This window comes from Biomphalaria glabrata, chromosome 12 (assembly GCF_947242115.1).
Source record: "Biomphalaria glabrata chromosome 12, xgBioGlab47.1, whole genome shotgun sequence".
Taxonomy (NCBI): Eukaryota; Metazoa; Mollusca; class Gastropoda; family Planorbidae; genus Biomphalaria; species Biomphalaria glabrata.
In genome coordinates this window covers 10,497,814-10,511,557 of record NC_074722.1, presented here as the reverse complement: position 1 = coordinate 10,511,557, position 13,744 = coordinate 10,497,814, and the positions used below count along the sequence as shown (strand labels likewise).

The 13,744-nt window shown below is 34.1% G+C and overlaps 1 protein-coding gene across 5 annotated transcripts in view; it reads right to left on the bottom strand.

Annotated features, from left to right (window-relative positions):
• Window positions 1–1,454: 1,454 nt before the first annotated feature.
• The window catches only part of LOC106070259 (xylan 1,4-beta-xylosidase-like), a 32,757-nt gene continuing 20,467 nt past the window's right edge, over window positions 1,455–13,744 (bottom strand). For all 5 annotated transcript variants that reach the window (XM_056006947.1, XM_056006948.1, XM_056006946.1 and 2 more), the window contains exons 4-15: window positions 13,304–13,463; window positions 12,951–13,017; window positions 12,026–12,129; window positions 11,419–11,510; window positions 9,905–10,131; window positions 9,106–9,359; window positions 8,422–8,647; window positions 7,311–7,400; window positions 5,570–5,781; window positions 4,440–4,640; window positions 3,875–4,046; window positions 1,455–3,159 (exon numbers count right to left, since the gene is read on the bottom strand). In XM_056006947.1, the coding sequence (XP_055862922.1) occupies window positions 3,044–3,159; window positions 3,875–4,046; window positions 4,440–4,640; window positions 5,570–5,781; window positions 7,311–7,400; window positions 8,422–8,647; window positions 9,106–9,359; window positions 9,905–10,131; window positions 11,419–11,510; window positions 12,026–12,129; window positions 12,951–13,017; window positions 13,304–13,463 (1,921 nt within the window). In that variant the 3' untranslated portion in view covers window positions 1,455–3,043. The remainder of the gene's footprint in view (window positions 3,160–3,874; window positions 4,047–4,439; window positions 4,641–5,569; window positions 5,782–7,310; window positions 7,401–8,421; window positions 8,648–9,105; window positions 9,360–9,904; window positions 10,132–11,418; window positions 11,511–12,025; window positions 12,130–12,950; window positions 13,018–13,303; window positions 13,464–13,744) is intronic.

The window sequence follows — 13,744 nt, the reverse complement described above, 5'->3', positions numbered from 1 at the left end:
TACCACAAAGAAACCGATACAATGATAACTTTTATTATAAACTATTTGTCAGTTCGTTATCTCTAAGATAGGGGTTTTATTGTCTTTGATAAAAAGAGATTAAAAATAGATGCGGTATCCAGATGGGCAATTCCCTGACAGTGAACTGAAGTATTTGATAAAATTCGAATGTGACAACTTTCAAATGTAGAAGGACCTTATTTGTGTCGCTTCAATGTTGTAATTTTAGTGACGGCCCCAACACTTGGCAAGATATGTATTTTATTTCGGTAGCCTGTTTTTACAAAGTTTATATCAACTCACTCCGTCTGTATGGTACAAATTTTTTAAACGTCATTTCTCCCACTTCCCATTCCCGGATCAAGTTGAAACTTTGCACAAATATTCATTGCTCCTAACAATATGTGAATACATTTTTTTAATTAATTAATTAGTTGTAATAAATTGATTTTGTTTGATATAGAAAAGGGGGAATAAATCTTACAATATTTATATGTCTGTAAATGTATAGTTTTTAAAGCAATTTTGTATATTTTGCTTGTTGCTAAATACTTTTGCTAGGGCTCATTTAGCACTCAATAACAAGTGGCTAGGCAATTAGGACATTTATAGTCTTTTGTAGTGCCTAATGTCCAAGCTTAACACAGTGAAAACAGCCCAAAACTTGGACCCCCACCCCCTTTCCAGGTTTAGAAAATAATATTGGATAATTGGTGTAATTATTAAGACCACAACCTCGGTCTTCCAGGAGAAAGAAAAATGTCATTATGTGAAATCGGTGATTAATTGCTGGGCTTGTCTCCCTTACTTTCTGAAAGTTTGTAATAAAAAAACACATTTCCATTTTGCTTTCTCTGATTTAAGTGCATCAATGAAAGATCATCGTTAATGAGTGGACAGTAAGCGACACCTCTGCACAGTGCACTGGTATGACGTCACATCTTAACCAATATGAAACTAATTGCATACACCAATAATCAAGTATACCTGTATATTAAAACTCCTGTCATGGCCATTGTTTGTTACGTTCGTGGTAACACTAATTTATCTCCATACAAGATCTTCTTGATAAAACTTACAAGTCTACTGAAAGTTCAGGTTATCTCTGTATTGAGGTGAAGGTCACTAACCATGATCAGTGTCTTGAGCGTAAATATTTCAACTGATAAGTGGCTCAAGTCACTCAATCGTTTGGACATGGTGGTTAGATGATGGAGAAAGATGTATTCAGTTCAAATCCTTTTACTCTACATTTTGTTGATGTGACTGAAACCACTCAGAAATATTAGGTGACTACTAACTTTTGAATTGGAAGAAGTAGCTGAGACATAGAACTGACCAAAAAAAAAGTAAAAAGTAAAAAATGACACGAAAAAAATGTCTGTAGGTCCTGCCATTTAGAAATGTATTTAATGTATTTTACTTTTAAAAAAAAGCAAATGTAAAAACACTGATGAGAGCTTATAGCAATTGTTTTATTCCAAAGCTTAGTTTTAAATAAGCCAGGTAGGAATGTTGTGCATGCATACAAATACTAAAATTATTATTAAAGAAATAACAAAGCATATTGAATTGACATAGAAAAATACAAATATTTGTATAAAATGAAAGACTTGATCATGTCATAGTTACAGCCTCACTTATCTTTACAACAACAAAAATACTTTGCATAGGTTTGGTGTTGGGGTGGATTTAATCCAATGGGCATTTCCAATTCATGAGTTCATTTCCAATTCTTTATTTGTTATTTAACAACAACAGAAAACTTGCATATAAAGTTCTGGTCTATATCCATCGATTGCAACCAGTATACAAGTTGATATACAATGATGATGAATGTAGAATAAGCAATATGAATGATAAACTCAAATGTCATGATCATTGTTCTACATAGCAGTAGCTGTAGCAGTCTCTCTTACACTAGAGCTGGATAACATTTTGACATATATGTATTCTACAAGACATGAAAAAGCAGTCATGCAGGGCCTTACATTTGTTACTTAAAGTAACTTTTAGAACAGTCAGGACTTGAAAAGCATCGACTTTTATAATTGTTAGATTATTGTCTAGTTATAATTAGTCAATAGTAAAGTTCCCCTTTCAGACCTTGCGATCTATAGGGCAAATGATGTAAAGGTCATCTGTTTCTGTGGCCCAAGGTTAACAAGGGTGTCATGTGGCCAACATAACAGCCAACCGCCTTTTCTTTCCCCAACTAATGTCAGGTACCCATTACAAATTAAAAATCCCAATCATTTCCAGGATTTGAACCTGGGAGCCTCCAGTTCAGAAGCCAAGCGCTTTACCACTCAGCCACTGCACCTCTTTGTTATAATTAGCATCTAGTCAATTTCATTTTGTATTATGTAGGTCAGGAATATATAGGCAAGGCTTAGGAGAAAGGCCAGCATAAATATTTTTCCCAATTTAAACCCTTACACAAGTATTTCAAAACAAACACACATACACACACAAACATGCACTATTTACATTAATTCATACACAAGTATTTCAAAACAAACACACATACACACACAAACATGCACTATTTACATTAATTCATAAAATTAACATTTTTATCTGAACATTAAATAACAGAATCAACTTCAAAGCTTATACATTTAACAGTATGGTGAATGAGAAAACATTCATTCTAATAAAAATAAAAGAATGAATCAATAATAAAAGAAAACAATGTGAAACAAAGATATTGTCTACCACATTTTCTCACTGAATTGTGGACAAAACTTGACTTACAATTTAAAATTCAATGTACTTTTAAAAAGTATTTCAACAGGAATTAAATTAGACACCCTTTTTCTCAGAAACTAATTCCAAGAACCAGCCATGAACCAGCCTAAAGCAATCTCCAATTTTACCTCATAATATTTTTTTTATTTCAACAGTTCCGGTTAATCAAAAATTACTGAAAAAAATTGTACATTACTCTTTTTTGGATCCTTATTACACTTTCTTTTTTAACTATTTCTCATCCAACAATGGATTTAACATCTCAGAGTTTCCTGACAATAGGAAGTACTCCTCATAGTTTGTCCATGTAAACTGTGCTGTAGATTTGGAATGTATCAGAAAGTACTTTGGATGGAACAGTTTTCTTCTGATTAGGCTGTTGACCTCCACAGTAAATATCCATCAGTCCTGGTGAGAAAGAAGAGATTCAGTTTACTAATAAATATTGAACACAAAGAAATGAAAGTTAGAGAGATAGTCAGTGTTGCACTGTCGTTTATAATTTAATCTTCATATTAAGAAACTGATTAATAAATATTCTTTATTGTGTAGTGGTGTCTATTCCAAAACATAAAAAAAAAATATATATAGCAAATCCAAAAATTTCCTTTTGACAATGAATAAAGCCTATTATTTACTTCTAAGCTTTTTGAGCTAAAGCATCGGATAGGAGTATGTTCTCCCCTCTATATTAAAAGATTTATATTACAAATTGTGGGGCATGGTAGCTGAGTGTTTAAGTGCTGGATTCGGAACCAAGGAGTTTCAGTGTCCAATCTTGGTGAGTACTGAGTTATTGAATTTCTGGATTTCTAGGATACCCTTAAATTTACCCAACTCTAATGGCTACCTGACTTGAGTTGGGGAAAGTGAGAGTGAAGACAATTAGTCCTTGTGCTGGTCACATGAAATCCTCATTAACCATTAGACATATAAAAAGATGACATTTACATCATCTGCCAGATAGATCACAAGGTCTGAAAGGGAACTTTACTTATCTACTATTTGCTTTTGTTGTTATTGTCGACTTTGTAGGTAAGAAATTGCATAAAAAACTAGATTAATTTTTTAAAAAATTTAAAAAAAACATTTGGGACCTAGAACTAGCTCATTTTTATATTACCTTCTTGTATGACCCACTGGTCATTGTCCCAAAATGTCCAGGATTCCCAGGAGACAGTGAAGGTCAACTGAACTTGGACTCCAACTTTGACATGAAAACGATTGAAGTAGACCAACTGCCTTTGAGGAACTGGTAATGTCTGATTTCTCCAAGAAATATAGCACTGCACCACCTGATGCAACCAGGGTCAGTTAATTTAAGAAACAAGACATCTAAAACGCATTATTAAACCAAAGCAAAACGAAATTGTAAAATAACTGCTCAAAAATGATATTATGTCTCAGTAAAGTATTAAGTGAATCTTTTCTGTTGAAGCCGAAAATCAATTTCATTTTCTTTTCTTGTGCACAAGATGGCTTTAGAATGCTTTGAGTCAACATAAATATAAAGGAAACAACACTGATCTCTAATATTATATATATATATATATTCCACTTCCATTAGCTATTTCACATGTGTTTAAATCTGTTTATCTCACATTGGTGCATTTTTTTGTATAAAGCTTAACATTCTGGCTTTTTTTTCTGTACAAAGTGAGCTAAAAGTATAAATAGTAAGTTCCTACCTCATCAGCATCTACTGGACCTTTGTTAGTGAAATACAGAGCCACATCAAGATCTGTTTTAGGTTCTTTGTGAGCCAGGGCCATCAGAAAGTCATAAGAAAAGTTAGAATAGGACAGTCCATAGCCAAACGGATACAGTGGATCAGTCTTCAGATAGCGGTATGTTCTTCCCTCCATTGAATAGTTGACCATTGGGGGCAGCTGTTGAATACAAGCAAAAATATTTTTCAGAATAAAACATATGTTTGGGCCTGTGAAGTTTTTTTGTATTGTTTCACTTCAATACTTAGAGGTCTATAATGTTCGTAAAGCTGCATACCTTGATATAAATGTGGATTTGACAGACAATATTCTGATTTAGAATAACTGATTGCTTTTACTTTGCACAGTTAACATCATATACTATTTTAAAGACTATCCATTCAGAGCAATAATATCAGATCATGAGAACTTTAACTCTGAAACCTTTGTATTAGCAATCCAAATCCCAATCACAGGGCTAATCCTTACCAGTTTATTTTATCTACAATCAGTTTTAAAATAAATGGAAAGCATGTCATGGTTAACAGAAACATGGTGGGGAAAGTTGCCCCCTTAGATGTAGAGCCAAAGTTGCCCCATTAGATGTAGAGCCAAAGTTGCCCCATTAGATGTAGAGCCAAGAATCTTGGAACATGGATGGGACTAAGATTTGAGGATATTTTTTTATTTTGTTTGACAAGTTTCAGATGTTTCTTCAGAATTGAAGATTATTATAACCTAGCCCTAACCTCCCAGATGATGTTGGGGGGGATAGAAGCTTGCAGGGTTTGAACCTAGGACCATCAGCATTTAAAGTTTAAACCTGGGACTATCAAGTCCGAATAGCATACCACAAGACTAGATATTCCCAAATCTCTTTAAGGTAAAAATCACTGAGCCATTTACTTGTTGATCTCCTAATTCTATTTTAGTGTCAGATTTAAAGGATAAAAACTCTACAGTTGCATGTAATGCATAAGGGATAAGGGCCATTCATTACAAATGTTACACTAAGTAATTATTAAAACCTTTAATTATTTATAGTACCTCTTTGTAAGAGAATAAAAATTGAACCCCATACAAAGTGATCACATGAGCATTTTACATACCTGCCAGTCATACTTGGGCCATGTCAGAGGCAATCTGCCTGCAGGAGAGTACTTGCCCTCTCTGTTAAACAATACATTCACCAGAGCATCCCCTGTCGCCTGAGCAGGGTAAAAACATTCTAGGATAGCTCCCACTTGATCTGACTCATCAGCAAAAGTCAAGTTCAAGGGACCAGCATTGAAAAGCAACACAACCACAGTTGCATTTCCACCTAATGAACAGTTTAAATTTCATTAACTAAGTAGATAGTAGGGGGGGAGGGGGTTTAAAGTTAATAGAAAAATATTGTTTATATATTTGTATGGGCTTTTTTTTTCTTCAGAGATATATTAAAATGGTAACTCAATGAAAATTTTCTTCAATAGTAACTTTTCATCAGAAACTTTTTTTTTTAAATATACATAAATTTTGTTTCATGCTTTAAAAAAAAACACTCGTAAAAAAAACTTGATTTTATCTAATCTGTTCTACATATCTCTATGGCAACCCAAGGGAAGGGCAAATTTATCAAACACAGTTGTATAAAATGGTTGTAAATATTTTTTTGTATGTCCAAAAAGCAAAATTTTGAAATGATTAGTTCTTTAAAAACTTCATACATGTAAAAGCTCTTTGATAATGTTGGAAACTGGCCTATATAAAAGTAGTGCTCTATTATTTCACAATTGAAACTTCCTATTCCTAGTTGGTCTAAATTTACTGTAAACAAAAAAAAACCTGAGCTGTGTAACAATGACGATAAATGAATTTGCATTTTCTTCTATTATAAAAAATACTTAATGTTATGATGAGCCAATAAAGTTAAAATTTAAATTGGTTCGACTGTGTATACATTTCAAGCTCTAGAAGCAAAACATTACTAAAGATAAGGTGTACAGAGCATATTATAGTGATTAGATTTTAATGTTATGTCTTGACCTCTACGAAAATGATTGTGAACCACCAGTGATTATTAAAGTTGAGGAATGCGCTACTGAATGTAAGTTATGCAATGAAAACTGAACAAATATTAGTAGTTCAGCAGTCAATTTTCGAACAGATTAACTTAGCAAGAACTATGAGAGCTTTGTTGTAAGTTAAACAGTCTACAATAGTCTTGTGACATAACCAACCATTCACTATATTTCAAATTTATAAACTTTTTAGAGGAAGTTTCTACTTTGAGATCTTTTTTACTTTCTATAAAAAACTAATGCAAAATAGCCTAAACTCATGAAGATCTTCAATTCTTGATCTTATTTAGTAAACAATTAAAATACACTTTTCATCACCTGTGGATGCAAGGTGGTAGAGTAGTAAAGTGCTTGGCTTCTGAACCTAAGTGGTATCAGGTTAAAATCCTGGTGAAAAAATGAGATGTTTTAAAATTTTGGGATCTTTAAGGCAGCTCTGAATCCACCCAGCTCTAATGAGTACCTGATGTTAATTGGCAAAAAGTAAAGGTGGTTGGTCATTGTGCTGGCCACATGACACGCTCATTAACCAAGGCAACAGAAACAGATGACCTTTACATCATCTGTCCCATAGATCTGAAAGGGGAACTTTTTTTTTTTTACTTTCAAATTAAATTCACCAATCAAACAAGGTTAACAAAACCATTGGGTTGTAAAACACAACTAGTTCACTAAACCCAACCAGTCACAGTTGCTGGAGAGGATGAGTAGAATGGCAGAAATTTAAGTCACAATATTAAAAATGTATGCCCAGAATACTTTCACAAAGTTTGAAATGCAAACCTACTGTTCTTCAGGATATCAAGGACAAGGTCCTTCTGATGTCCTGGCAGATCAAGACTGGCTCTGTCTGTATTTTCTGTCTCTAGTGCCACACCTAATAATACAAAGAAACTATTATTCAATAATGAACATTATTTTTTTATAATTATAAGTACATTGCCATAAATGGCAATATTAAATCATAAACACACAAAACACAGCTTTTAAACTATTGTGATTGTTAAAATTATTGTCAACATTTTGTAGTTATTTAAGAAAAAAAAAATTATTTATCCATTTCAGCAATTTTGCCAATAGATTTTTTTGTGTATACCAAATTACAGACCTGCAGTTTCATTATTACTAAAGTTATCTTAAAATGAAAGACAAATGAATTCTAAATATATAAAGCTGTCCAAACTGAGTTCAGTGGAGAGGTGTGGTTGGTTGTGGCCCTATGCTCCCCTGGAGTTCACAGGAATAAATAAGTAGAGTAAGTAAATGTGGAGGCTCTACCATTGACTCAAACACTCCAGAGTTTACAGGTCTCAGCCCACACCCCTATAGATGTAGAAATAGCTTATTCTAGTAAATAAGAAAAAAAGAATTAATTGGAGTAGTTTATTTTTGGGAGGAATGGTAAACAGGTTCTCCAAAATGTCTTCCAAGGAAGAAGGGCCCAATTGATTTTTAGAGAGGAGAGATTTTATTTTGTGTATACCGTTTGTACAGAAATCGTGACTATCTACCCATTCTTTGACTGACATATTGGATTAGTGCTGTACATGTTATCAGAACATTCTGACATTATCACCAGAGAGTTTTATTTTATTGAGACAGTTGTTTTGCCATGTGAACAAAGTACTCAACACATTTTAATCCTGTCTCCAAGTGATTGGACAATTGTTTGCAAGTCTGCCAGCAGTCTTACCCCTAAAGATGCCAACACAGCCACTCTAAAAGCAGTACTATATTGACGGTTTGTTACAATCAGAAGCTATATTATATTAGAACAACAGATTGGCAAGTTAAAAGGACTCTATAAACCTAGACCATAGAAACTAAAAAAATTTTTCTCCTGCCCTAAGATATTATAAGTCAAATTTCTTTTCAATGTTTACTAATGATTTACTAACCTGTGCCAAGAGCTATAAAAATGAGGTCAGCACCAGTAACAATCTTGGGTACAATCTGAGCCTGGTATGACTTGCAGGGTGTTCCATCCAAACATCCTACATGATGCTTGATTCCTGGATACACCTTTGTTAGCGCTTCTAATGGAGTCTTGGTGAAGCTACGATCCTGCCACGGAGTGTAGTCTCCAAATATTTGAGCATAGTTGTTTGCCATTGGACCCATTATCTGTTGATATTAAAGCTGCCATGTTCAATACAGTAACAGTCAAGCATTTCTGAGCAACATAAAGATTTTAAGAACACCAAAAAGTAGGATGAAATAGATTGTATATCTAGTGAATAGAATCATTCAGCCAATAGAAATCTATATCTAGTGAATAGAATCATTCAGCCAATAGAAATCTGAATTTACTATCAGCAACCAATTTTTTTTTTTATTTAATTGGTCAAAAAGACATTGGTTATTTCAAGACAAACAAATTCTTATCATTTCTCAGTCTAGGTTAGCCTCTATCTAGACAGTCTTAGAATTAATTACCAACAGAAATTTTTGGAGAAAATTACAGAGAAGTAGGAAATTTATTAATATGATGTTAATGCAGATGTAATTGCCAAGCCTTGGTATAAAATATTAGAATATGCATGATAGCACTTGACCATTTAATAAATCCGATGTCTACTTACTGCAACCCTTTTGTGGTCATCTTCTTGAAGTGGGAGGACATTGTTCTGGTTCTTGAGCAAGACAAATGATTTGGCAGCAGCTTCAATGGCCAGTGCCTGGTGTTCTGGGGTTTCTACATCTTTGTTGGACAAACTGGCATAAGGGTTGTTGTCTTCTGGGTCAAACTCTCCAAGTCTCATTCTGGTGTAGAAGAGGGGCTTAACTCTTTCCCTCACAAGATTCTCCGATAACTTCCCTTGATTTACAGCATCAACTAAATTGCAAATATGTGAATTACAAAAGCATATTTATTGATTTATTGAATTTTATGAAAATGTAGACTAATAATATATTTACAGCAAAAGGAAAGCACTATTGAAAACATAACAAACAATGTAATCACTATTTCAGTATTTAATGTAAAGCTCCCCTTTCAGACCTTGTGGTTTATAGGGCAGATGATGTAAAGGTCATCTATTTCTGTGGCCTGCGATTAACGAGGGTGTTATAACGACCAATCGTCTTTACTTTCCACAACTAATGTCAGGTACCCATTAGAGCTAGGTGGACTCAGAGCTGCCCAAAGATCCCGAAATTAAAAATCCCAGTCTTCGAACCCCAGACCCACAGTTCGCAAGCCAAGCGCTTTACCCCTCAGCCACTGCGCCTCCTATTTCAATATTTGACCAGATGAAAAGTGCTCTGCTCTGCAATGACAGAATTCCTGACTAATTCAATTTCACAATTCATTCACTTACTCACAATATAGAATGCTTGATTAATGAAAAAAGAAAAAAAAAATCTTTTTTAATAACTAACCGATAGATAAGTAAACTGGTTGGGGAAGGTTAGGTGAAAGTTCAAGGTTACATCCAGCATTCACACAAGCTGCAGCAGTGTCCACACTGTTGTTGAGGTAGTGATGTCTGGTAATGATGTTTTCTATAGCCTGCTCATCACTCACAACGTAACCAGTGAAGTTCCATTCGTTACGCAGTATGTCAGTCAACAGCTTGCCATTGGCACAAGCTGGAACTCCATTGATTCTAAAAAGATAAAATTAAAATAGTGCATTGTATCAGCTATGAGGAAAAACTTTTTTTGTTGCTAATTTTTTGGACTGTGATGATTTTATATTGAAGAGTAGTATATGGTGTACCTAAATTACAAGACATATGCAGTTTCAGAGGTGCCTTAATGCCTTTATTTGGACAACTTGAAGAAACATAGTGTAAAAAATATTTTCTTTGAGGTTGATGCTGAACATGCTATAAGCATGAAAGTAGCGCTATTTAAAAGCTATAATTTTTATTATCATTATTAATGCTTTCAAACTCAGTTCAATAAGTAATCCAGCAATGAACAAACAATAAAATATAGATCACTTGTACAATAACTTGATGAACATATAATATTATTATTCAATACAGTGAAGATACTGAAGATTAATAAATCTCCATCAAATACTGAACATTCTTGGAACAATCACCCAAGATAGCAGCTCAAAATTCTTTATATAGTCCAGCACAAAGACTTTTCTGGATTGTTTATGTCATTGAGAGTATTTTATTCAAGTTTCTTAAACTTCTGCCTTGACCTTCAATCTAGTTCTAAATATTCCTATATTACATTTGTTTACATCAATATTTCTCCAAGGTTTTCTAGATGATTCAGTCGAGCAGTAAACAATTTTTTTCACTTGCACATACAAAATGTAACCTAATAACCAGCTTGTGCACTAAGGCTTAACAAGCCCTCTCACTTCTGGCTTGCGATATGAGACAATCTCTCTCAATCTCTCACTTCTGGCTTGCGATATGAGACAATCTCTCTCTATCTCTCACTTCTGGCTTGCGATATGAGACAATCTCTCTCTATCTCTCACTTCTGGCTTACACACTGAAGTGTGACATTGACAAATAAATTTAAAGCATTCTACTGTGTTTGAAAAACAGAATCCATATTTTGCTGACACAACTAATAGTGTAAGTGGGACCAGAGCTATATTTCACATATTTTTAGTGTTATGACAGACAGATGTATGAGTTATAAGCAATGGTTTCATGAATGTGTTCAAGTCTGCAGAGAAAGAATGAGATAGACAGGAAAATGAAATCCTTCTTAGAAGGTTATTTTTAGTTTTAAGTATTGACAGTTAACATTTAATGTAGCTATTAAGGTTCAAATATCCTTTCTACTCAAGTAGCATTCAGAAAGAAAGACCTGGAGCTGAACTATTGATTAAAAAGAGTATAACTTTTTTTTTCTCTGTTTTAATGAAGTATTATTTTCTATTATAAATGCTTTAATTGCATTGTTAACCTATTCCTAACCTGTTGTAGCTACACATGACACTGAAAGTTCCAGCTCTCACACACTGTCTGAATGCAGGCAGGAAGGTCATTCTCCAGTCACGTTCTGAGACCTGACAAAATGGGTAGAACAAAGAGATTGCACAGGTATGAAACAAAAGCAATAAAAAAAAAAAAAAAGTAAAGTTTCCCTTTCAGATACTGTAAAGGTCATCTGCTTCTGTGGCCCAGAGTTAATGAGGGTGTCATGTGACCATCACAATGATCTACTGCCTTTACTTTTCCCCATTAAGCTGTCTGTACAGAGGTTCCCTGAAGATCCCAAAATTAAAAATCTCAGTCATCACCAGGATTCGAACCCAGGAGCCATCGGTTCAAAAGCAATGATCACCAAAAAAAACTCAGTGTTTTGTTTAGTAAATTTGGAGAGTTTTCATAGATAGCTAAATAAAGAAGCTTAAATTGATGAAAATATATATTTTTTTAAATTGCCTCATGTAAATTCAATCAGTAAAAGAATTAGCCTAAATGAGAACTAGTGTTTATACATGTTAATTATCAGATGATTGAAACTAAAGTTCAACTTCTAGGTGTATAGAAATTGTAACATTTAATGCCATCTACTCACTATAGCATTAAATGTCTCCCTGGGTACAGGAATATCTTCAGGTCCAGCATGGACATCAAAGTGTTTACAGCCACCTGTTGCTTGGACATATCTTGAGTGGTTACCTGGTAGGAATTAACAAAGGTGTAGGTAAATTTAAACTTGCCACAACATGTCAGTGTGTGCTAAGTGTAACCAATCCTAGGTCTGAAGGGATAAAGAAAGGGGGTGTTATGAAGTGTATGTGTGTGCTTCTGATGTAACCATGAGAAAAGATGGGAAAAGATGGTTTGGTTGTGTTGGTTGAATAGATTCTGATGAAACCATGAGGGTATCTGTCATAATACAGTTAATAATGAATAGAGGTGTGACAGTGGAAGTAGGAGAACAAGCAAGAGACAAGTGACAGCAAGATGTGTATTTTTAGTGAGTTATACTGAGACTATTCAATATAGAAGGCCTGAAGACTGACCTGCATTGTCACAACCTGTAGACAGTTTAGACCAATAGCGTGTTGCCACATCAACAGGCCTGTACGATGTGGCAACAAGCTATTGGTCTCCACAGCCCACAGGTTGTGACATCGCAGGTCAGTGGTGAGGCCTTATATAACAAATGGTCTCGGTTGTACTTGTTTAGATGATCCTTTTTGACTTTCTACATCTATCTGTGTATATTTGTTAATAAAAGTTTAAACAAGAAGTCTGTTCAAGTTTATTTCAAGTTTTACATTAAGACACCTACACCAGTTTAGTTGCACTAGCTACAAAACCAACAACCAAGTATCAACAAGGGGGAATATACTTCAAGAGAAATGAATGGTATATTCTCGAATCATGAACATTAACTCCAAGAATAAAGCATCACCTTTCAGTCTGCATGGGTGAGCACTGAATTAGTTACAGTAGAAGGTGGTTATTGTTAATTTATAACGTCATGCATTTACCTTGTAAACCTTGAATAAAACTCTCTGCAAGTTTGCCACTCATATATGGATCTTCACCATAAGTTTCCTGCATAATCAAGACAGAGATAACTTAAGTGAAACACAATAAACAAATAAAAGAAATGAAATTTATGTGCATAACAGCCAAAGACATGCTGATATGTAAATTGTTTACTTTATTTTTCTGGATTCCTAAACTTCAAAAGTAAAGCAGAATATAACCTTAAATATTTGACAATTATTTATGTTTTTCTTTTGGTTAAATCATTTTAAATAATTAAGAATAATGTGATGATTGTTGTAAATAGTTGGCAGGAACTGGACAATGTATTAAAATTATCACAAGTATATACCTGTAGCCTACCCCAACGTCCATCTCTGGCAATGTTGATGACTGGACTGAAACAGCTGGCTCCCGTGTGGCTTCCATAAATTCCTCTCCTGACATAATCATTATGTTTCCCTCTAACCTCTCGGCCAGCAGCTGTAGCTACATCATACAGAAGCTCAGGACTGAAAAACAATCAAGTTTAGTCAATTACAGTAATACTACTTTCAAACTATCTTGACTAGTTTGATGATGTTCCCAGCTCATAATTATTAATAAATGAAATTGTAGATATCTTTTAATATCTATGGAGGTCTAAAATAAAATGCTTGTCTCTCAAAATGAAGATTGAGTTCATATTTAGTCAGAGGCAGAAATGTTCAATTTTAATTGGAAGTGCCTCAGGTTCCATAATGGTTGCCTGACATTTGTTGTGAAAAGTTTGAGATAGTTGATAGCTGTGCTA